Here is a 24,026-nt window from a genome sequence, read left to right as displayed (position 1 = left end):
TAAAGGTCTTTTCCAACCTGAACAATTCTATGATGAGGCAAAGGCGAGCACATTCCAGAGAGAACATTAAATTTTTGTGGCTTTGGAGAGAGGTGGAACAATACCAGGGTTCAAGTGCCACTAAGAGACTTGAAAGGTGGTGTCAAGGCACGGTGGACTGAGCTGGGTTCCTGCTTGGGCACAGACAGGAGTGGCTGGATGGGTGGATGCTACTGTGGTGGGAAACAGAGAGAAGTGACAGAATAGTTAAAGCTGGAAGTGAGCCCTGGAGGGCATCTGGTCCATCCTCCCCTGTCAAGAAGTCCCCAATCTCCTTATGAGCTCAGTGCTTGCCAAACTGCAAACAGCAGCCATGGCTGTGTGGGTGACAGATGCTTTAGTGCTGCTCAGCCTGCTGCTCCATCCCTGCTCAGGTGCAGGATGCTGCAGAGCACTGGGGCTTTCTTACTCACCTTGAGCTGCCTGAGCAGCTTCAAAATAGTCAGGTTTTCTCAAAAAACATTCCACAGTCATGCTGGGAAAGCTTGGTTTTTGTCCTGGAAAGAGACACTGAAAGGATCAGCTGCAAGCACGGACTTAGTCCTGCTTTGGTGGACTTTTATTTTTGCTCTCTTGCCATGACCAGAAGCAGCCTTATATCCTCATTCAAGGATGAAGTGAAGGAAAAAAAGGCTCTGACTTTGCAGAGCCTGCTGTGGCTGCAGCACGAGGCATCTGAAGTGCAGCTGGTGCCACTCCAGAGGCTGCCTGGCAGCCACAGCCCTGGGGATGGGGACGGAGCTGCCAAGGCTGGACCAACTCTGACGTGTCTCACACTGCTGACCATCCAGCCTCAGGATCTGTGACCTGTAAGTGTACCAGGGCATATCACAGAGGCCGTGTTTTAAAAATATAAATGTCCTCCCTCTTTCCATGTTTGTCTGACTTATCTTTATAGCGTTATCAATGTTTTCTGAGTCTACAGTCATTTTTCTTGCAACACAAAGAGGGGGAAGAATGAGGCGAATCATTTAAATTTTGATTGATAAGTGGAATGTAGAAAACAGTACTTAGTCCTTTCATATTGAGCTGGGAATTTTTTTTCACCTTTTATCAGCACTCATACATCTGCAAGTTGTAAAAAAAAAAAGCCCACAACTTTTCCTTGAGTGTGACTGTACCTAAACTTCCTTCAAACCCGTTATCTAAAAATCTGTGCCTTTCAAAATTATGTCTGCTGATAATTTGCCTTGGTTTAGCTATTTTTTCATGTGCTGCATTTGTTAGTGAGGCGTGTGGATGGGCTCAGACACTCTGTCACTCTCTTGAGGGATGCTGGAGAGTGACAAGGCTCATCCCACTGATTTTTAAATATTCATTTCAGAAGAATATTTAAATTATTTTTAAAGCATTTTTATAACCATATGTTCCTCAAAAAAAAAAAAAAAAAAAAAAAAGAAATCCAGAAATAATTATTCAAACTCATTGTATCAATTGCACCATCCTATTTAACTGACAACTGGCAAAGAAAATAGTTTGGGAACTTTAAAAATTTCCTTGGACCTCTGTGTTTAAAGAAATATATAGCCCTGTTATGCACCCATTTCATCCATCAATGTGTTCACACTCTGGCATGTTCATTCTCTTGCTGTAATTTAATGTTTGATACAGATTTATTTGATTTTGTGCCATGCCCTGGGCTCTGGTTTTGTGCTCTCTGCAGATCAGCGAGTAGAGAGGCAAAAAGCAGCAGTGGAAGGAGCCTGTCTCCAGCTGGCAGACATCCACACAGCCCAGGAGGGCTTCCCACATTTTCACCAGCTGAGGTGAGGCCCCATGATTTTAAACTTGACATGAAACTGCAAAGAATGAGTGTTCATACAGCGTGCTGCTTCCTGCCTATTTTTCATGCGTAGAAGTAAAACATTAATTTTGTTCAAGCCCCCTGAAGGACGAGGAATGTTTGGATGAATTGCTGTGAGCTCTTTCTTGCATTCCCTTTAAAGCTGGGCTGCTGCCCGTGCCCCAGGGCATTGCTGGGGATGGCCAGTCAGGGCCCCCTGACCAAGTGCTGGAGCAGATCCGTGGCACAGATGGTTCCACTTACACCAGTGAATGTGGGATCTGTGCCTATAAAGTGTCATTCTGAAGGAAAGAACATGCTTTCTGAGTGACAGTTCCCTAGCCCCGTGGCCTCTCCCTGTGCTTTTCCAATTTATCCTCCTTTTCTCCATCTCCACTTGCTGTTTGTGCTTGGGGGTAAATCACGAAGATTTAGCTGAGAAAAAAAAAAAAAAAACAGCTGAAGAAAGTATCTGGGGTGGAAATTCAAATGATGCAGCACATTCAGATGGCAGAGGTTTGTTGACTGATAGGTTTATAATAGTCAGAGACAGTAAAACCCCTTCATTGTTGGTGGTTAACTCGGGTGAACTCCCCACCACTTGCATCATTTGGGAGTTTTATGTACATTCAGCACTCGTGTCCCTTTGGGAAAGGGGTCATACTGAGCCTCTAATGGCAGACTTTCAGAGAACATGGGGCACTCAGGAGCAGCAGTGAAGGCAAAGGAAGCAGCAGCCTGAACTCCCATTGCTCTTGGTGGCAGCATCCCAACGGTGTCAGCCGGGCGCTGAGCAGGCAGCGCAGGATTGGACGTCAGTGATGCAGATACCTTCTGTTGACATTTTATTTGGCAGTGATTTAACACGAGCTTTCTAATATTGCTGTTCTCCACAGGCTGCATTCCAAAGTAGGAAGGGAAGGAGTGCAAAATGATGCAAAATATGAGACAAGTAGGAGAAATATTTCTTTGCTATAGAAGCATTCGCAAGCAGCCTCCACTGACAGCAGCAGGAAAGTGCAGAATAACACGTTTCAGGACCAGAAAAGGAGGCACACAAAGCCTCTGCAGAGATCAGTGCATTCAGTTCTCCTGAGATAAGAATGTTTTGTCAGGTTGCAAATGGGGCAGTGCCCAAACCAGGGGATGTAGGGACCCTATGATCACGTATAATATAGCAGTTGTCAAGCATATATAACTTACTAAGTAAATACCTGGTTATTTTGGGTTGCTTTGCTGCTGCAATAGTTCAGAGAGGGTAGAATTCCTGCTGTCTACCTCAGTTTTACTGTAAAATGGTAAAATCCTGTAATTTGGCATCCTGTGCCTTTCTGTCAGCACCAACTGTGCTTCACCCATGTCCAGATGCAAAGAATCAGCCAGTGGTCTCATTAAAGCTCAGCTCTGCGGAATAAATGAAATTGTTGCCCTTTCTTTTGATGTTAATAATGAGGATGTGTTCAGTGGTTATGATGCTAATAGTTCTTCAGCTATAGAAGTTCTTTCCATCCAGTTCAGCCTCTCCCAGCCAAGTGTGGAAGCTATAGCACCATGATATATCCTGCCTCTCAGCCTCTCCTCCCTGCTGTTCCCACCAGGAAGAGCAGTGAATTTCCATTCTAAGCCTGTTGCACCTCTCTCTTGTTGCTCCTTTATTTGCAAGATCATTCTTAAAAACCAAACTCTCCTTTATCCCATATCCAGGGGCTCCTGATTTTATCCCCACACAGGAGAGCAAGCACCTTCACTTGTCTTTTCCAAACATTGTTCCTCATTTACCTTTTTGCTGGTTTGTTGGCTGATAAGGTGAGACCTGGGGGCATGTTTTTGCTTGGTGCTCTGCTTCTTGCTTCTGTTCTGGCTCACCCCATCCTGTGGTTTCACATGGAAAAAGGGTTTGCATGGGGATGTGATCCCCTGATTTTTCCTGGGGCAGAGTGATGCCTGCAGGTGACAGTGGCACTCCTGGTTGCTTCCTCCCACATGGGGTTTGTGCAGGGGGACAAACCCTTGAAATGTTTATCTAACTTAACCCCCCCTTTACAGCAATTCCTTGGCTACATGTCACTGTCTGTGCACAAACTTCTTCCCCCTGTTTCTCCTAAGTTGGGCAGAGCCTCAGCTCACCCTGATCTGAGCTCACATAAAGCAAATCCCAGACCCAAAGGGCTCAGTTTCAGATTTATGGATGATTGCAGACCTGGTGCTGGTCCAAAAGCCCCGAGTCCAAGGCTTTGGCCATTTACCCAGGGAAATTCTCCCTTGGTTACATACTGCTCCATGTAGAGCTTAGGAAAGTCACTCCTTGTGGGCTCTGATCAAGGGCATGAAAGGAAACTGTAACTCATTTACAGCCAGGCCTGCCCAAATCCCCAAATTGTGTGTTACTTACCAAAAGGAAGGAGATGTAAACATTGAAGGTTAATTACCCTTTTGTCAAGAACACTTTGTGATCTATAGACATATCTGTCAATCTTACAAAAGAGAACTGAGGGGAGTGAGCACTGCAGGCATGTCCCCATGATAAATTAATGAGACTTGGCAGCTCGCTGTGAAGAGATGATCCCTGTGCTTTGTGAGACAATAACCTGGCTCCCCAGCCAGCCTGGGCACAGATTTTGTGCTGCAGTCACATCCGGGGTGGTTATCCCTCTGTAAACAAACTCTGCAATGCAACTGTCCAGGGATCAAGCCATCTTCCTTGAGGCCTTCACTCTGCCGCTCAGTGTGCAGCAAGTGCTCATCCCAGACACCCCAGAGCTTTTTCCAGTCAGTTAAAATATCTGACTTGTGCCTCTCTCAGCAGTGACACGCCTTGGTGGGTCACAGAGCTGCCTGCAATCCGAGGGACATGGCCACATTCCCCCTGCTGTGTGCTGTTCTGGTGATGGGAGTGCTGCTGCATGACTGGTAGCTTGAAAATGGGTTCAACTATTCCCTGGTTTATATAACCTCAAAGCAATTTGCTTTCATAGCTAAACATGCTTATTCATTCTATTTTAACCGTGCATTGAGCTATAAATAATGTCTCATTGCAGATAAGAATCTATTGAATTTTATTATTTGTTTTTGTACCTCGGGAAGATTTTCTCCTGAAGGAGACTTTGCCAGCCCTAGCAGTGAAGCTGCCTGACTGACTCTGTCCTCTGTCAGCCACGAATGGTGTCAGTCCCAGGTCAGCTGCCACTTCCCTGCAGCCACCTCCTCATTGCTCCTGCTTGGGCTGTGGCAAAGATGAGACGAGTGCTCAGTGATGCAGAGCTGAGATCACTGAAGTGTTAGGGAAGCTGATTGAACCAATGATTTCCTGTTCCTCTGATCAGCTGCAGGTTAATACCTCAGTGTTACCTCCAGCCCACCTCCCCTGCAGTGCATTCACTTCAAAGAGCAATAACCTGGGTCAGTGTCCAGCCAAACTGTGTGGGTTGCTGCCTCCTTTTTCTGGTGTTCATTGCGGCATTGTCCTGCTTCTCATGAGTTACTCCTGTCTTCTGCAGTGGAGCCCTGGCCTGACATCCTTGTCCAGAAACTTCTCTGAGCTGGAGCACAGCCTGAGCTGGGCAGGTGAGGGATGGAGATGTGTCCTCAGAGCTGCTGCTGAGACCCTCATCTGGTCCAGGCTGCACACAGCAGGGAAGTGGATGATATTTGGGCACCTGATTTTCCCTGGTGCAGGTAACTTTTCTTGAGATTCAAATGCTGATGCTCTTCTGGAGAAGGGTCGTGGTGGCAAAGTGCTGGGCTCCTGCAGAACTGAGGAGACTTTGAAATCATTGTGAGCTAATAATGTCTTGAAATGTGGATGGTTTAGTGTGTTATGATGCTAATAGTGGTTTAGATGGTTTATTTTAACAATTATTACAATCCACTCCTTCTGTTGTACATGTCACTGGTCACCCCTGTAAAAACATTCTGGGAGTTCTTTGTAGAGCTGTGACTCTTTAGTAAAGGCTGGAGGAAAATTCTGAGAAGACTCTCCTGGGTCATAGAGAAATATTATGATTTTTTTATTAATAACAGCTATTTATAGGAGAGAGAATTATATAAGTACAACATAAATAAAATAATTCAAGTTGTAAGAGCTCTCCAGAGATCTCTGGCTCAAATCCTGATCAAAGCAAGGCCAAAGTCAGAGGCAGGTCAGGGTGCCCAAGGCCTTTCTTGTTCAGTTGGGTTCTCAATAGCACTGAGGAAGGACATGCATGGCCTCTCTGCTCTCTGTGCTTGATCATACTCGTGACAAGGAATAATTCCTCACATTCATTCAGAATTTAATCCTTTTGCCATACAGCTTGGAGAAGACTTATCTCTGACCCCATCAGGGAGCTGCAGACAGCAGAGTGATCCCAGTAGCCATCTATTCCCCATGATGAACAAGCCCATCTCCTTCAGCTTTCCTGGAATGCCCTGTGCCCTGTCCCTGCCAGCCTGCCTGCCTCTGCTGGACTCATTCCCATGTGTCAACATCTGCCCTTGTAGTGGGGCCAAATTCATTCAATTCATTGCACAAGTAACGTGAAACCATGTTAGCCTTCACCTGCAGGGTACAAAGTTCTGCCCATGGTCTTATTAGCTCAGGAAAACATCCACTGGCATTACCTGGATCAAGCTCTATTTAATAAGTTCATAAACACATGGATATGTTTTGGTGGTGAGATGTTTTTAATCGTATCAGTGACTTTGTTTGCTTTATTGCTCAGTTCAGATGAGGCCTTCAAGCACTGGGTGAGAGGCAGAGCTTCCATTTGTGCTGCATTGGTTTCTCCAGGCATGAGGCTCAATGCAAACAGTTATTGGCCACACTGTGGCCAAAAGAAAGCCAGAGATGAAAACTGTAGCCTGAATTGTGTTTAGCAGGCATTTTGGAGTGATTAGAGGCATTTTCATGGAAGAGCTGCAACCAATTGGTATTTCCCACCTTTACAGCAGTTATTTGTTAATTAAATAATGTGTCAAACCCTGGGAGTGTTTAGAAAAGTGTATTAAATGATTTCCCATTAATTTATCAATGTGTTATTTATGCTGGGGAGTTGCATATCTGCTAAGAAAATTCTTCAACCTCAGTTTTGATTTTTTCAGAGAATAGGAAATCGATACTGGAAAAAAAACTGTAATGGGAAACGTAAAACAAGGATTTACATGAGTAAGTCAGAGAGGATATTGTATAATGGCCAAATCCTGCTCTGGTGTCAGCACACAGACCTTATGTGCTCAGGACCATAACAGGCAGCGCCCTGAGGTGTGGCACTGCCTTTGCTTACCTGCAGAATACAGAACCATAGAAATTTTTGGGTTGGAAGAGAGCTTAAAGATAATTTTGATCCAACCCCTCTGCCATAGGTAGGGGCATTTTCCACTGTCCCAGGGTGCTCCAATCCCTGTCCAGCCTGGCCTTGGACCCTTCCAGGGATGGGGCAGCCACAGCTGCTCTGGGCACCTGTGCCAAGACTTCCCACTAAAGAATTTCTCCCTAATACTCAATCTAAACCTTCCCTCTTTCTGCTTAAAGCCTTTCCATTCCCCCTTGTCCTCTCACTCCATGCTCTTGTCCAGAGTCCATCTCCAGCTCTCTTGTAGGATCTCTGCCCTCGTGCTGGCTGCTGCTCACAGAGGATTTTCCTCCAGCCAAATGGTCATTAGCCATATGCTGCATCTGACTTTGAGGATTAGAGGGCCATAATGAAGTGGATTACAGCAGATCAGTGGCAGGATTGCAGACCAAATCCTCTTTCTAACTGTTCTTCCAGGAGCAGCTAAGGCCTGAGAGACCCGTCCTGCAGCAGGAGCTCAGCCAGCTGTGGCGTTTTTCCATGCTGTTACCAGAGGTGGGATAATCTGGAGCTGTAACCCTGGGTGGGGAGGCTGTGGATGCTGAATGGCTGTGCAAGTGCCTGAACCTGGGGATTTCTGGGTGAAATCCCCCACTTTTGTGGCTTGCCTAGGTGGTACCTGTGGGGCTCAGGTGTTGCCCAGTCACCATTTAATTGCTGCAGATTTCAGTCTCCCTGAAGTGTCTGTAGGTGAGAGAGTGAAATAAGGCACCTGCTGGACATCCAACAGGCATTGTGGTGCTCAGAGAAAATCTGAGTTGCCTGGGGCCAGTGCCAGACCTAGAGCTGAACCCAGGAGTTGAAGTGGAAAATTTTTCAGTGGTGTAACACGTGCCAGACTTTGGCAGGAAAATGCTCTCCACTCATCAGGAGAGGTTGGTCTTGCCCAAAGGACAGCACTGTCCAGGGCTGGGGCTGTGAAGGCTGGTGAGGATCGTTTGGATAGGTCTTGGTTGGATGAGGGAGCGGCAAATTCCATATTTAACCCAGAGGGATGTAGCTCCCTCCAACTCTGCACAGGAAAAATCAGCAACTGTGACATGCAGGGAGCAGCTTCAGTAACTCCTGCACATGCTCAGGGAAAAGAGTTTGGCTTCCAGAGATGCTGCTCACAAGGCACATCAGGGCAATATATCCTGAAGATGTGCCAAATCTGTCTGAAATATTCATGCATGCTCCCTGTAATTTACAGAAACAATCACAGCAGCATAATTATTTCGATGCTTCTGCCTGTGAAGAATCTCATCTCTTGGATGTGAAAATGTGACCTGCATATCCACACAGCCATGCTGTGGCCTTCTGGGTGTGCCAGGAGAGGTGATTCCATGCAATATCCAATATATCCAGGTAAGGATCAAAATATACCCTTTAGACTACTGTGGTGGATCAGACAACAACACATTTGCTTGGGGTGAATTTCAATGATTTCAGATGAATTTCATTTGTCTTATGGGTGGTGCCTGGTTCATTAAAGGCAGCACCTGTAAAGCACCTTTTGCTCTGCACATCCCAAAATTCTGAAGTTACCCTAAGCACAATGCTTAGATCCAATGACCCCCCAAAAAACCCCAATCCTTGACATTATGAACCTGTGAAAGGGATGGGCAACAGGTTACAGGCAGAACTCACTCCTGCAAAATTACAGCTACTAAAACAGCTGAGGTGCAGACCTGCTCCTAGGCAGGAGCAATTTGGAGATGACACAAAGGCTGGTGGTGTGAGACAGACAGGGAAATGGGGACAGATTCTATATTTTAAGAATCATTTTATAAAATACCTGCAAGAGGAAAGGACCTACTGTACTTTCAGGTGTAGCTGGTGCAATGTAAATAGGTTCCCAAACCCTCAGTGTCTTTTGTTCTTCAGCTGGCTTGGCAGAACACCCTGAATCCTTGTGTTTAACTGGGACCAGGTCTGTAAATAAGTGCTCCTTGTTGCTAAGGTTCAAGTGACATTTTTAGTGGCATTTGACAGATTTTTAATCTGCTTTCAAGTCTTCTACTGAGCTCTTCTATACCCAGGCAGTGAAACTGTCATGAAGCCTTGGCTTTACTCAAACTGGTGCCAAAAACCTTTGGATCCACAGGCTGGACACGGTCCTGCCAGACCTGCCTGATGAAACTTAGCTGGTGCTGCTGATGGCAAAGCCACACCTGAGCTGTGTTTGTACCTAGAGGTGATTATTTGGGAATTTGGGGAGAAAAACCCACCCAAAAGCAGAAAGGAAAGCAGAGACTCAGCCTGGCCTGCAGGCAGGGTGGTACTGCTTAAGCTGTCCCTGATGGGAGATGTTGCTCTACAAGAGACAAATCAGTGGCCTGCTCTTTATTCCCCTCAGTATCTTGTGCTCCTTACATTTCCACCAGAGTCCCAAAGAGGTTTCTTTTGTCCAAAAGGCTGTTTGTTTTCTTTTGACCACTCAGAACTTGTGATACTTGTCTTGATCTATTAACCAGGTGTCCAGCCAAAATCAATTGCCTGGCAGGCTCAGACCATTACCCGAAAAGTCAAGACCTCCATAAATATTCCCGGCCTCATTGTGCTGCTGACAGATTCTGCAGGTTGTTCTATGTTACAGTTGAACAGTTTAGACATTGCATTTGTATATATTTGCAGGCAGCCCTGCAGGGACCATCTCTGAGCAGAGTGGGAGCAGCAGCCTGCAGACTCCAGCGCCTCCAGCATGACCAGGGCAGCAATTCTGGTGCTCCTCTCCTTCGCGCTTTGCTGCGCCCCAGGTGAGTGATTCTCCAGGTGTCTCTGAGTCCCGGCTGCCTTCAAAGGGATAAGGCAGAGGATCCAAAGAGAGGAAATCTCCTTCAGAGGGCTCTGCTGCCTCGGTTGGCATCGTGCAGGTTGCAGGGGTGTTTTTCAGGGTAGTCCTCAGTGGCTCGCTGCTGTAGCTGGTGGTTTGTCATAAATATAAATAACAGCAATGGAGTTCTGTGCTGGCAACTCGTGCTGTTACACTTTGTACACTGATGTTCTCACACCATTACACTGCTTAGCCTTGTACAATTACAGCAAATGGATGAATACTTGAAATAAGGCCATGAGAAGAGGGTCAGACCTCTGGTAACTAGTAAGGAAAATATTGTAACGGCACAGGCAAGTTCTCTGCAAGACCCTGGCAAATTTCCTGCAATGCTCTTTCTGCTAATGGAACAGCAAGAGATGAAAACAAGCCAGACTCTGATGTTCTCACTGCATATTCACAACTTATGAAATTACAAAGCCAAAGATATTTTTTTCACACTCACCTTCTTTCAAATGCATATTTCTGTCAACAGATGCTGTATGTATTTGCTTATCCTGTAGGTGACTATTTGCATTTGTCTCTGTTGATTCAGGTGTATTTCCAGATACATAACAGCAGCGCTTTAGGGTCAAAGCGGATGTGTAAAAAGATAAGGAAGGAAAAGCTGTTCTGTTTTCAATTAATAAATCTACATGTCTCAGAACAAAAAAAGAACAAAGCTATTCAAAAAGGTGTTTCATCATAGCCAGCAATAAGCAATGCTATTATGGTTATCAACATAGAGGAAAAAAATCATACATAGTTTATTTAGTTCAAAAAACAATCACTAGAAATCATTTGGCTTGGTCCTGCACACAGGAATTTTATATCCATATTTCCAGCTTTAATTGAGGTCTTATCACATTGGCTTTTGTTCATACTTTCTGCCTCTCTTTTCTTTTCCAGATACTGTCTTTGGGATTGAGGTAAGTGGAAGATTTCTTTCTGTCACCTTTCTCAAGTATGTGGCCTGATAAAGGTATAACCAAAGGAATGGGAAAAACCTCCAGCCTGTAAATGCTCAGCTGTTTTTCACCCAAGTGTCACACTCAGGTCACTGTAATCAGATCCTACAGGGTAAAACATGAAATTATACTGCCCTGGGCTGTACATCTATGCTGTATGCTAATAATGTTTTAGTAGTAATGTTATAATGTTTTTGGATTAACTAATTTTTCAGCAACTTTACACTGGTCTAAGCTTTAAACTGAAAATACATAGCTGGTTCTAAATTAAAGCAATAGGCTAGCATCAGAACTTACCTGAGAGCAACCTACTGAAATACTAAAATACTCTGAGCTAATCCAGCTTCCTCACAGGTCTTGGTCCTCTGAAAAAAAAAACATGATCAGTGTATTAAGAATGAAAAAGTAAAACCAGAGGTGCAGTGGAGGGGCCACAAGAATAGAAGATCTAGGGACCAATGTAGAGCCTTTATAAAATCATGTCAAGAGAGCATGAGAGACCAGCACTGGTTTATCCCATCCAAGGGGCTGCATGGTTATAGCTCTTCCCTCCTCCTCCTCTTCTCCTGCTCTTCGGGGACATCTCTGCAGGAAGGATTCTCCTGAGGGACCCACAGCAGAAGTTTGTGCTGTGGCAGTGAGGACCGGTTGTACCAGCCCAGTGTCCCACACGCACTGAGAGCTGTGAACGTCTCAGGTTTTCTCACCCTGTTGCTGTGATTGCTGTGGCAGGTGGACTGCAGTACCTATCCCAACACCACAAACGAGGAGGGCAAAGAGGTGCTGGTGTGCAGCGAGGCCGTCAGCCCCATCTGCGGCTCCGACGGCGTCACCTACGGCAACGAGTGCCTGCTCTGCGCCTACAACGCGTATGTTCTGCTTGGGGACACGTGGGGACCCCAGGCAGCACAGCTCAGGGCTCCTGGCACCACCACAGCTCACCAATCTGTCACACATCACCCGTGTCATTTCCTCCAAAATGAGCTTGGCTATCACGGCACAGCGCTCAGGCTTTAGCCGCCGTGTCTTTCTTTTGCTTCTGTAATTTATTCAGGTTTTTTCTTCTCTGTCTCAAGGAGTGGCCAGGTGATGGCTCTGAGAGCACATCTCATCGCAGCAAGAGGATAGAGATGCTCTGTTCAGGGCTGCCCAAAATGGCCCCAAAGCTTCCCAAGGTTTTACATCCCTGCCAGCTACTCAGCTGATGAGGGAGGGTGGCTCTACCTTCTCAAATACAGATATAAAAAAAGCCTGACTGAGAAAGTCAGTTTTCCCTTGTGTTAATTTTAGCACCTAGAATGTTGCAAGACATCTTTGCTGAACTTCCTTACATTTGTCTTTCTCCCCTGCAGAGAATATGGAACCAATGTCAGCAAAGACCACGATGGAGAGTGCAAGGAAGTTGCCCCCGTAAGTTAAACCAAGGGCAAAACAAGGGGTGTGTCCTGCTTCTGAGTGTCCAAGGGTGCTTATTGAAATAATTCAGACCCTAAACAAGAACACAGATGAGCTGCCACAATCTTGCAGTGGTCACCTCCAAGTGAAGTGCCATCACTGAGACTGAGAGAAAAGCTTTTCTCCCGCTGTGGTGCTGTCCTGTGTGGCCAGGCAGACACACCCGATCCCCTTGTGTGCTGTCAGCAAGGCCTTCACCAGGGCTTTGTTTGTTCCCTCCCCAGGTGGATTGCAGCAGGTACCCCAACTCAACCAGCGAGGAGGGCAAAGTGGGGCTGATCTGCAGCAAAGACATCAGCCCCGTCTGCGGGACCGACTGGGTCACCTACGACAATGAGTGCCTGCTCTGCGCCCGGAGCCTGTGAGTGCTGAGCACAGGGCCTGGGGCTGCTGCTCCTGCAACTGCTCTTTTGGACAGCAGGACTTCTAACAAGACCTCCTCTTTTCCTCCTGACTAAACCTTGCTGTCCTCTGTCATTAGAAGGAGATCCATGCCTTTGGTGTAGGCAGAGAAGGGGAGGGCTGGGTGGGGATCTCACACAGGAGAGGATGCTGCTCTTAACTAAGTCAAAAGGGTCCGTGTGGGAGATGCTGCCTTGCAGAGGATAACAACTCACCCAGGGGGCATTGACATTGTCACACAGCCTGTCTCCTCATCCACCATGACCCCTGTCCCTCACATCTTGCTGCAAACCAGCTCCCTGGCAGGCAGTGACACCACCCGAGCTGGTCCCTGGAGCCACATGGGCACAACATCAGCTGGTGCCTCCTGTATCCCATCCTTGTGCCTGGGGCTGCTCAGCATTGCTGGTGATGGGGCTCAGCAGGACAGGCTGCTTGCAGGGCTCCCTAATGCAGGTCTCTTCCCTTCCCAGGGAGGCTGGAACCAGCATTGGCAAGAAGGCTGATGGTGAATGTAAGAAGGAAATTGTCGCAGTAAGTGATTTGGGTGATCAGGGGCTGGGTTTTGGTGCTGCTGCTGTCAGGGGAAGCACTGCCAGTGTCTGCAGCAGCCCCCAGACCAGCAGAAGTGAAACAGCTGCTGTGCTGCAGAAGGGGAGAGGTTTTGCCTTCTCTACATGCAATAAATGTTATTTGTGTGAATGCCAGGAAAGGAGCGGGTGACTGCTCAGGAAGGGATGAGTAAAAGAGTAGTAGAAATAATCCATCAGGGCAGAACTGTGAAAAGGAACAGAGAATGGCTTTTGGGGTCCGACCAATGCTCCATCTAGACCCTGGCAACTTGGTGCAGAGCCTAAGCCTAGTACAGTCACTAAGCCTTGATAGATTTCTCCTCCATGAAATTCCTCAGCCTCTTCCTGCACCCAGACACACTTTTAGCTCTACAATTCTCCTCAGCAAGTGCAACACCATTGCTCCAGGAAACAGAATCCCACTCTTGCAGTATCCAGCCACCTGCTGATCTTCCAGTTTTAAGACTCCAGGAGGGATAGTGGACCTTTATAGAGGATCAGCACTCCATTTCTCCAGACACCAGTGTTTTTCCATTTAATTTCCTGGCCAGCTTGGGAACACAGAGCACGGCACCTTCACCGAGTGAACTGCTGCTGCTTGGAAATGCCATGACCAGGTTATGATATACATCTCTTCAAACAGGAAATTATGATCTATTTTTATATTATTAAATTCTCCTGGCATGGGAGAAACTGACACCTCAGTTTATATCAGATGTGCAAGGAAGTTAATTACGTTTGGTGAGATTGGTATCACTAGCACTGCAGCTCTAGCTCAGGGTTCAAGCCCTTGTGCTACTGACTCCTCCACATCAGACTCTTTTATTTTTATTTATTTTTTACAGGTTGACTGCAGTGACTACCCCAAACCTGTCTGCTCACTGGACTACATGCCTCTCTGTGGCTCTGACAACACAACATACAACAATAAGTGTATCTTCTGCAATGCAGTCGTGTATGTACAAATATCAGTGATGTCTGTTTTATCAGTTGCCTCCCGTGGGCACAAGTTTGCACAGTTACTGCTTTTTTTGTTTGCTGGATACTGTTGATTAGGGATTTGGGGCAGGAGGGAATGCCAGCCACCGTGTCAAGCGTTCATTTATTTTTTTCATTAGAGCATAAAAAATGCTACGGCTGCTTTGTCAGTGTGAATGGTTTGAAGAGCATTTAACCTAAATGGAATTTTTCTTGCATGCTGCAAAGGAAATGAAATTCCTTTCCTTTTGAAATTCCACTGTAGTTTCCCCACAGATATTTTCAGTCTTAAGAATGGGTTAAATTGTTTCACTCATGTCTTAATAATCAAATAGCAAATGGGAGTCTGCAAGTTCCTTGGCTCTGGGGCAGGATCCCATCTGACACCATCTCTAGGAGCCATCAAAAAGACAGATTATAGCAGGCAGGACTCTGTGTTTAATTAATTCTTTCCTCTCCTTACTTCAGGGACAGCAATGGGACTATCTCTTTGAGCCATTTTGGAAAATGCTGAGTATAGTGCCAAGAGAATTCACCACGGGATCCTCACTGGAAAATCCCAGATAAAGATCAGTCCATCTCACCTTCTGGGGAACTCAGCTCACTCCTGATTTTCTTTCTCAATAAACTAAATCAGCAACATTTCCCTGTCTTCTTTCATGTGTTGGCTCATGAAACATTGCCTTGATTTGTTGGATGATGATACTGGGCAGAATAGGTTACGTGCTCAAAGCTCTGGGATAGAACAAGAACATAATCTTCCTCCCCTCCCTCTCATAAAAGACAAAAAATTAAATACAGATGCTCCAACCCCAGAGCTGTATGTCTTTGCACATAATGACAATAATGTCCCTGCATTAGTGCTCAGACCCTTTAATGTTTGACGTTGGACAGGGCTGAAGGGGTGGCACAGGAGGGTCCCTCCTCAGGTGCTCCTGGTGCATTTTCCCTGTCAGCAAAGCCCAGTCCCACCTTGGTGTCACTGCCCAGAGCTGATCCCTGGCTCTGTGCTCCCCTCAAGTGCTGCTCTCTCAAGGGCACCCTGCTGGCAAAGCCCATATTGTTCAGACACCTGCAATGTCCCTGTCTATTTGTCCAAGTCCTCCAGCTGACTTATTACCAGATTTTTCTCATCCTGGACTCGTCCTTTAAAACCTTTCAAGTTTTGAGATTAATGCCTTCCTAGGTGTGGTGCCTACTCCTGCCTGCTTGTCTTCTCTCAGTCTTCAATTACACAGTGTTCTCTGCCAGCCCAAGGAGTATTTCAGCAGTGTTTCAAAATCCAAGGACAAAGCATCCTTCTGTTTCTTGAGAGTGTGACCTGTCATTGGCGTATTGTGCTTGAAATTTATTTTGCTTTTGTCTTCTGTTTGAGTATTGAATTGGGTTTTGTTTTTTTTTTTTTTAATCCACACAAGAGAGTCATAAATAAGTTGGGCTTATCCCTTCTAAAATGTAATATCTCCCGCATGCATTTCTTCTGGGAGTCAAAGGGAGAGGGGTGCTTGTTCTCCTTGATGGAGGTTGTCCCAAAAAGCAATGCTTCGGTGGTAAAACAAAGGATTTATGGAGAAATGGGCAGATGGATGAAACAGTGATTTCCAGATTGGGTTCAGCTTTTCTAGGATCCATGCTAGGGTCCCAAATCATTCTGTCATCATCATACTAAAAGTCTATTACTGCAAAGCTAATGGCTTTTAGGGGAAATAGCAATTGTAAATTTTTTTTTTTTGCATAGTCCCATAAAAGTTTCTCCATTCCTTGTCATTTTCCAGGATTCATTTCAGTGTCTGGGATGCCCTCTTGCTTGCCTTCCTGGTCCATTGTTTTCCTGCTTTCACTATAACTTAGTGATGTTTTACTTGGGAAGCACAAAAATAAAAGGAGAGCCTTTCTGCTATGGAAGCATTTCATTCAATGATTTTCTCGTGAAAAAGCACTGCACAAAAATAAGCAGTGATAGGTGAACACACAGAAAACCTGACAGCACTTTGCACAGTGGCTCTTTTGCCTGCAGGAATTTTCTGTGGTCCTTCAGGAGGAAACTGTCACATATTTCACTTAAAATAAGGACTCAGAGGGTGTATCTCACACATCTAAACTCCCCGTGACTCCCGTTGATGAAGAAACACCACTCTTGGCTTCCAGCACAGCTTACCTCCACTGATATTACCACTGAGACAAAAGGCTGGAAGTGTTGCCCCAGGATAAGGGTGGATAAGGCAAATATGAACATGCACAAACACACACGCCCCCCCAGAGGAGCAGGCACACATATAAGCGTGGTTGGCACCTGAGGACAGAACCCAGGCTGTGTTTCCTGAGCAAAAGCCCAGCTCTGCTGCTCGCAGCTCATCCAGCCACCATGAAGATCACGGGAGTGCTGCTTCTGCTCTCTCTGGCCCTTTTCTGCATCTCAGGTGAGTGGCTGTGCCTTGGAGTAAGCGCTGGCTGTCTTCAAAACCACAAAAAAAACCATCCTCAGACTGGAAAGAGCTCCGTTCTGCAAGGACTTATTTACTCCTAGAAAGATAGTGTTGAAAAGACTTGACATCAGAGACTATCACTTATGGGGTAATATTTTAGCAACAGAACTGAGTGGGTAAGAACAACTGTGGGAACAGCTCTGCTCTCAGTGCTAGTTTATGCATAATGAAAGAAGTGACACGAACGTGGTGCAACCCAGAGACTCAGACAACCAGTGCTTAACCTCTGAAATCTTGCAGAAACACAAATAATTCTACTGAATGAAAGTGAACATTTCTTGCAGTCATCCTGAACTGAGGTGTAGTTTGAGAGCCTGAATTGCTGTAGGAGCTTTATAAATTCACTTCTCACTAAATACTATTCTTATTTAAAAATAATATTGGCAATGCATATAAGATGCCTCTGTGTACTTGTCAGCTTTATGTCCCTCTTTACCTCAATAATTTGCTTTGCTTTGAGTTCATGTCCTGTTCCATCCTTTGAACCATAGAAAATGCCTTTCTCTTCTTTTATTTTACACAGCTTTTTCCATTTTGACTGTAACCCTCATTAAATAAAAATACTACAGAATCAACATACAGTATGGCACAACATTGTGCCTGAAATTCCTTTTGTCTAAGAATAATTTGCTAGCACATAGGGAGTTGGAAGATATGTATTCAGGGCATGCATTCTCAGATTTTAACAGAATCTATGAATTACATTTGTAACATATTTCATTTGTTCTTCTGTTTTTTTTTTTTTAGTTCCAGCTACTGATGCGCTGCAGGTAAGGGACAGATTTTTCTATTCTCCATCCTTTATTTCCTTAAAGCAGTTTCTGTATAAATCTTTACTAATCACATCATGATGGAGCCTTTCAAAATCCTGAGACACCCAGCTGCCTGAGCAATATTTGCCACAGATATTATCGGGTGAAATTGCCATTTTCATCTGCTGATAGCTTCAACAAGTAGGGCAGCAGCCAGCTCATGTCCAGGTTGTTGTCAAAGTTACTGCAGCATCGTTTGCAGTGGTTTCCCAGGCTCTGCATGGCTGGAGGCAGCACTCCTCTGCATCCTGCCCCATCCCTGGGCTGTTCCTCAGCATCTGGGCAGCAAGGGGGCAGCTCAAGGGGTGTGTGGGGCCTCCTGATGCCAACTTTCTCACCCAGCTTTGCTTAAGAGCTCTTTTTTTTTTTTTTTTTTTTTTTTTTTTTTGTGAATACAGGCTGCACCTGTCTACTGCAGGAACCAGAGGACCATCAGGAACATGTGCTCCATGGAGTATGTCCCCCACTGTGGGTCTGATGGTGTCACCTACCCCAACAAATGCACGTTCTGCAATGCCTACCTGTACGTATGGAATAAATCTCTTCACCTACTCAGTGGTGAATTAACTTAGCTTAAACTGGCTAATCAGTCTTGGACACTGGCTGGAGAAGTAAAGTGCTTTTATTTCATTTGTTTTTCTCTCACCATTAAGGGTAATTTTTAATTTTTTTTTGAGAGTTTGCTAGGAACTCCTTTGTTTCAGATATAAAGACACAACATTGTGTTCCACGTTTTCCTCTTACGTGATTTGCAAAAGAGCTTTCTCTCAGCAAAGTCTGTTTCTTAAAGACTATTTGGTCTTTTAAATTAAGAACTTTGCTTGTCTTTATATGTCAATAATAAAAGGAAATATGTGGAATGGAGTTCAGAAGTCCCTCTGTGGTGTAGAGGGACAGACCAGCAGTAAAAGCCCAGGTGTTCTGTCTCTGAGGTACTGATTTCTTACTGATTTCTTTCCCTGCAGGAGAAGCCGTGGAGTTCTTGCCTTGAGGTCTCTTGAAGCCTGTTAAGTTCTTGACAGGATTCAGCTGAGAAAGAGCATCCCTCCCTGAGAGTGTTCCCCATGGCAGATGACTTCCTAAACCCCTGACCCTTGAAAACCTCTTATCAACCCTGAAACCTCTGACAATAAAAAAAAGACCCAGCATTTATGTTGTCCTTCAGTCTCATTCTGGCTTTACCTAGCAGGTTGCATGATTATACCACTGCAACAACCCTGGGGTGTGGAAATTAATGGGCAAATTACAGGGGAGAGGGAGAAGGGTGTTCTGATCCACAAAAACACCAACTCCAACTGCAAAGGCAATGGGCAGCTTTGGTGGGCATCTGCCTTTATCCAGCTTTCCAGAAGAAAAGCCAGGCTGGGGATGCATCCTGGTGCTCCTGTCCTTTTCCTGCTCTGAGGGGATGTGACAGAGCCTGAGAGGAGCCTGGCTGAGAGGAGCTGCCTCCCTCCCCTCCCAGCTGCTGCTGTCAAACGCCTGCAGCCTCCCCCAGCCTCACTCTCTATAGCCTGGCAGCACCAAGAGGCCCCGGGCAAACCTAAACATTAACATGATTAGAGACAATCCCAAGACTTGTAATTGGGGTGTTCTGGCACTGCTCTGCCACACAGAAGGGGTCCTGCTGGCACAATGAGCTGCTCACCCCTGTTTCAGTTCCCAGGGTTATCCCCAATTTCTTACACCTGCAGGAGAACATGTGAGGAAGGTCACATTCCAAGCTGCCTCCACCTCGCGAGCAGGACTGAAAACTCACCTGTAGCTGAGAGAAAGCCTTTTGCAATCTGCTCTGCTCCCCAGAGCAATGTCACAGGGAGTTTTCTCTGGGCTGCCCACGCTGGTTCATTGCTGAGGGGCACTGCAGAACACCCGTGGGCAGCCAGAGCTAACAGAGCTGCTGTCCAGGGGATGCTGGCAACCACCGAGCCCATCTGGGCACCTCACCCATCACTTAGTGCTGGTTGAAGGTAATTACCTTGACTGTCGCTTGTAGAGGATCCTTTGAGATTCTCCGGCCTCTGGAAGCCTCGGCTGATGAAAGGAAGGGCTCAGAGTCGTGGTGTTAATTTATTATTCATTAACAGCCAGGCGCTGCCAGTGCCGCGTGCTGCAGAGGCAGCAGCCTCACAGTCAAATAGTTAATGATCTTAAGTGACAATGTGTCACTTCCCAGAGACTGCAGAGAGCAGCTCTCTAAAAGGAGACAATTTATTTCCAAAAGACATGATTCTCTGCAACCATTTAGTGCCAAGTCCCTTCCTGGGGCTGGAATGTCCCTCCTGTCTGTGTGCAGGAAGGCTTTTCAGTGTCAGATGTGATTTCAGGGGACCAGGATAAATTGAGGCTCTGGGAGGTGGTGCTGGGGGTGTGGGGCACATTCAGGCTCCTTCTTCTCCCCCTCTGCAGAGCGTGGGAGTCAGGCTAGGAGAGCAGCAGCTGCAGCAGTTATTTTTTCCTCGGGCAGCAGCAGGGAGGATGAGGATGGCCCTGAGGAGCCGCGATGCCTTGGAGACAGCAGAGCTCCCGATCGTGCTGGGGATCCCTGTGATGCTCAGAGGGCCTCTTGCAGGGGCATGTCTGCCAAACAGGAAAATCCAGCAGGCAATTAAGGGCAGTTTCTGTGAGTAGAAATGATAAATCCTCTGGCACTGCTCAGGAGTGACCAGGGGCAGGGCAGGACCCCAGTGCAGCCCCGGCCTCCTGCCCCAGCAGCTCATCCTGGATGCTCCTTAAGATGGAGAGGAAGAGCATTCTCCTTTATGAGCACCTCGTTGGAAATAATTTTTTTTATTGCTTCTCAATAAAATCCTGCCACAACAGCACAAATCCTCTCACCATTACTAATCTAACTCTCCCTCCAGGAAATTCAAGGCAGGAAACATTGTCTGCCTGCCAAGGTATTTTATGGTACAATTCTTTGAGCAGTACCTCAGCACTTTATGTTATTATCTGATGTTTTGGATTCAGGAAATGCCATTCAATTACCCCACAACCTGATTAACACATTGCATATACTTATTTTGTTTTGCTTTATTTTATATAATTTCTTCTATTTTTGTGCATTGTTCGACTTGTTTCTGGCCAAAATATACCTCAGGCCAGTCTAGACCTTTCTGTTAATGCAGTTTCTCTCTGTGGCTTCTGTCAGGAGAAATGGTTTATTACTGCATTCTTACTTGATGTGGAGAAAAACAAAATTATGTTTGAAAAGTGAATTAATTGCGGGTGTTTTGGGGGGCTGGCTGTGTCAGAGCTATTGCAGCGAGGCAGAGCTGAGATTCACTGAGGGATTGGGATCCTCAGCCTTAAGCTGTTAGCATGCAGCTTCCAGACAGTCAAATAATTCCAGACACCCTTGCCTGTGATATCATCTATGCTTAAAAGACTGGGGATATTCAGGCAGCAATCAGATGGCTGAACTACAAGGAGGAATAATAGGTGAGTGCGGCTTAGAGCAGGGGCTTTGCGGGCTGTAAATTGAATTTCTGCTCTCATAGAAGATGCAGCTCTGCCCCCGTGTGCAGAGGTGTGGGAACAGCAGCTCGGCCGGGATCTCCTGCGGTTGCTCCCCATGCCCGGAGCCGCAGGGAGCTCCTGCCCGGGCTGCAGCCGCTTTGTTCTCGCTGTCCGTGACTGCTGCAGAGCACAGGGATGCTGCTGCTGGCACGGCAGCAAATCCTGCGCGCACACACCCACCCTCGTGTTTGATAATAATAATAATAATAATGAAAAAAACCCCCGTTGTTGCTCTTTGTAGCCAGATGAAGACTATGGCAAGTTTTAAACCAAAGCAGGGAGCATCATCAGTGAAAAAATTTTTAGGTTGTGGTTGGTTATGGACTTGAGGTAGGAAGTCTTGAGATCAGAGGAAAAGCTTCCCAGGAGATTATCACTGCTATGGGAAGAAATGCTGCTGGATTAGAAACCCGGAGTTACTGGAAATGTACCTTAATACAAGAGGACTCCTCACATGATGGCCAACATTGATCCCATCCATGTGGCCATAACCTTCCTGAATGTTTGTCCTCTAGGAGTCAGGAATAGAAGGAAGCATTTTATTTAAGAGTTTTATTTAACCTTCTATATGGATCTCGTGTCTGTAGTAACATTAAAATAATCCCAAAGTCACTTTACTGAGCCCTCCATCATGGTATTTCTGAGCCTCAGAATCACAGGATAGTTTGGATTGGAAGTGACCTCTGGAGATCCTCCAGTCCAAACCCCCTGCCAAAGCAGGGGCACCTGGAGCAGGTGACAGGAGCATGGCCAAGTGGGTTTGGGATGACTCCAGGGAGACTCCACCACCTCCCTGGGCAGCTGTTCCAGTGCTCTGCAACTCTCAATGGAAAGAATTCTCTCCTCCTGTCGAGGTGGAACTTGTGTTTTAGTTCATGGGCACTGCTCCTTGTCCTGTCACTGGGCACCACTGAGAACAGTCTGGCACCATCACTCACATCCCAGGGCTTTGGGCAGGTGGGCTCACTTTGCCCTTCCCATTTGCAACAGGTGTAGGACATTTCCCAAGGCTCGCCGTTGTGAGCACTGCTGTTTTTCACTGCTCCTAATGCCTGCTTTCAGTCCATCTGCTCTCCTGTGATTAGTGCTGCCCCATTCCCTCTGTTTCCTGCTGCTCCTTGTGCAATCCCCTGTCACACCTGTCCCAGCAGCTCTCCTGCCCTGCCCTGCAGAGCCAGCCCTTTGTCTCCCATCCCTTCTCCCAGACCCTGTAGCAAGGCTCTCTCCTCGTTTCTCTTTTCCTCCCTGCTGCCCTGGGAAGTGGCAGGGGCTGCTGGAGGAGAAGAGCTTTTTGGATGGGCACCAAGACCCTCGGGGCAGCACGTGAGGCAGAGCGGATCTCCCAGGGGATCTGGCTAATGAAAGGGCAGGTGCTGGCTCAACATGAGAGCGGTGCCGCTCCCCGGCCGACACCTGCCAGGCACAGCAGCTCCTGCTGGCTCCAGCCTGGCAGGAAACGCAGCAGGAGAAGCAGCACGGTTCTGCTAATGGGGATCTCGGATCTGGAGGTGGGTTTGGGGGAGTTTGGGTGGCAGGGCTGAAGTAGAGAGAGATTCTGCTCCTGGAGCCCCCCCAGGCACGGGGCTGGCAAGCAGCACCTCCACTGGTGGCTGGTGCAGGCTCTGAGGAAGCTTTGTTTTCAGACTTTGGCATTCCTGCCCCTGGAGATTAATCAATATTAATGCTTCCGTGACTACGGCTTCCTTTCCAAATGTGCTCACAATCAGTTCAAGGAATCTGAAAGTCAACACGCTCAGGATGCTAAGAATGCGACAGAAACAACTTTCAAAGGAACCCTTCAACTTGTGATATTTGTGAAAGAGATCCAAATAGCATTATTCATTTATTTTTCAGGAAAATGATTTCATTGATATAAACAGGCCAAATCCCACAAGCTCCATTCTCTGACTATGGTTCCCTTACACCTTCAGTTACATTTTTATGATTTATCTGCTCATGCCAAGTGTCGAACATCTCCCAGGATAATAAGAAAACCAATTCTGATTTTCTATTTAAAACTCAGGCTGCCTTTAAGCCACATGTATGAATTAGGCTTCTTCTGAAGCACAAACAAGTTCCATCCGTCACTTCCTCCCGTGACTACCTTAAATCAAAAATTTATTATTTTATGCAATATCCCCTATTTGTTTTTCCATACACTTGCGATAGAGTCGAGCCACTTAGCAGAGCCTAGCACATTATTTATCACTTATCTTCCCTAAAACACGACTCTCAGCTGACACTCTAAATTTAATGCCATATAATTGAGGGAGAAGGGGGAAGCCTAACGGCTCTCCTCCTGTTTGCAGTTACTGGAATTTTTTCTGGAATGCCTTTGGTATTAACAAGGCCATTTCACCTGCACAGAATACCAGTTGCTTGCCATTAATAAGAAACATTATCCCAGTACAGATTTAAGGCTACTTACTCTCATAATTTCTTAATCAGACTCGTGCTCATTGCCAACAGATGAATAACTATTGCTCCTACACAGAAATGTCTAATAAACTTCTGGGGTTTTTTGTAATGCTTTTATCTCGTGATGACTTTCTGTGGGTGAGAAATCCAGTGTACCAGGAAATTACAGGACAGAGTGTGGAGGGATTTAAAGATGCTGAGACTTCAGCATCTTTACAGTGCACTGATGCTTGCCAGACCCCAGATATGATGTCAGTAAAATGTCCCATGCTCCTGTCACCCCACTCTGCTGTACCATGAAAGTCTCCCAGAGCCCAGTGCCTGTCTAGCATATGTGATATGGTGAGCACAAGTCAAACACTTCCAACAAATGGGCTCTTTTTTCCCTTCCCCAGCTTCCATGTTCCATTTCATAACATCCGCTATTGAGACAGTGCTCCTGTTTGGAAAGTACAAATCACTCATTGTAC

At 46.3% G+C, this 24,026-nt stretch overlaps 2 protein-coding genes across 2 annotated transcripts; both read left to right on the top strand.

Annotated features, from left to right (window-relative positions):
- The first annotated feature begins 9,805 nt into the window (after nt 1-9,805).
- Nucleotides 9,806-14,893, top strand: LOC134424829 (ovomucoid-like). Its single transcript, XM_063168956.1, has 8 exons — nt 9,806-9,890; nt 10,856-10,875; nt 11,647-11,783; nt 12,267-12,324; nt 12,594-12,730; nt 13,245-13,305; nt 14,189-14,298; nt 14,790-14,893. The coding sequence occupies exons 1-8, from the start codon at nt 9,836-9,838 to the stop codon at nt 14,833-14,835; spliced, it is 624 nt and encodes a 207-aa protein (XP_063025026.1). The 5' UTR covers nt 9,806-9,835; the 3' UTR covers nt 14,836-14,893.
- Nucleotides 14,894-16,631: 1,738 nt separating this feature from the next.
- Nucleotides 16,632-18,765, top strand: LOC134424828 (ovomucoid-like). The gene is made up of 4 exons (XM_063168954.1): nt 16,632-16,741; nt 17,555-17,577; nt 18,018-18,142; nt 18,585-18,765. Exons 1-4 carry the CDS (start codon nt 16,687-16,689, stop codon nt 18,628-18,630), a joined length of 249 nt encoding a protein of 82 aa, XP_063025024.1. The 5' UTR covers nt 16,632-16,686; the 3' UTR covers nt 18,631-18,765.
- Nucleotides 18,766-24,026: the final 5,261 nt, after the last annotated feature.

Source organism: Melospiza melodia, chromosome 14 (genome assembly GCF_035770615.1).
Source record: "Melospiza melodia melodia isolate bMelMel2 chromosome 14, bMelMel2.pri, whole genome shotgun sequence".
Lineage (NCBI taxonomy): Eukaryota > Metazoa > Chordata > Aves > Passeriformes > Passerellidae > Melospiza > Melospiza melodia.
This window is presented reverse-complemented; position numbering and strand designations above follow the sequence as displayed.

Bases quoted from the DNA above. Each gene is read 5' to 3' on its own strand.
- LOC134424829 (XM_063168956.1), top strand. From the start codon at position 9,836: ATGACCAGGGCAGCAATTCTGGTGCTCCTCTCCTTCGCGCTTTGCTGC. The intron at 12,731-13,244 runs GTGAGTGCTGAG...TTCCCTTCCCAG, and splicing joins CTGCTCTGCGCCCGGAGCCT to GGAGGCTGGAACCAGCATTG. The intron at 13,306-14,188 runs GTAAGTGATTTG...TATTTTTTACAG, and splicing joins GTAAGAAGGAAATTGTCGCA to GTTGACTGCAGTGACTACCC.
- LOC134424828 (XM_063168954.1), top strand. From the start codon at position 16,687: ATGAAGATCACGGGAGTGCTGCTTCTGCTCTCTCTGGCCCTTTTCTGC. The intron at 17,578-18,017 runs GTAAGGGACAGA...TTGTGAATACAG, and splicing joins CAGCTACTGATGCGCTGCAG to GCTGCACCTGTCTACTGCAG. The intron at 18,143-18,584 runs GTACGTATGGAA...CTTTCCCTGCAG, and splicing joins ACGTTCTGCAATGCCTACCT to GAGAAGCCGTGGAGTTCTTG.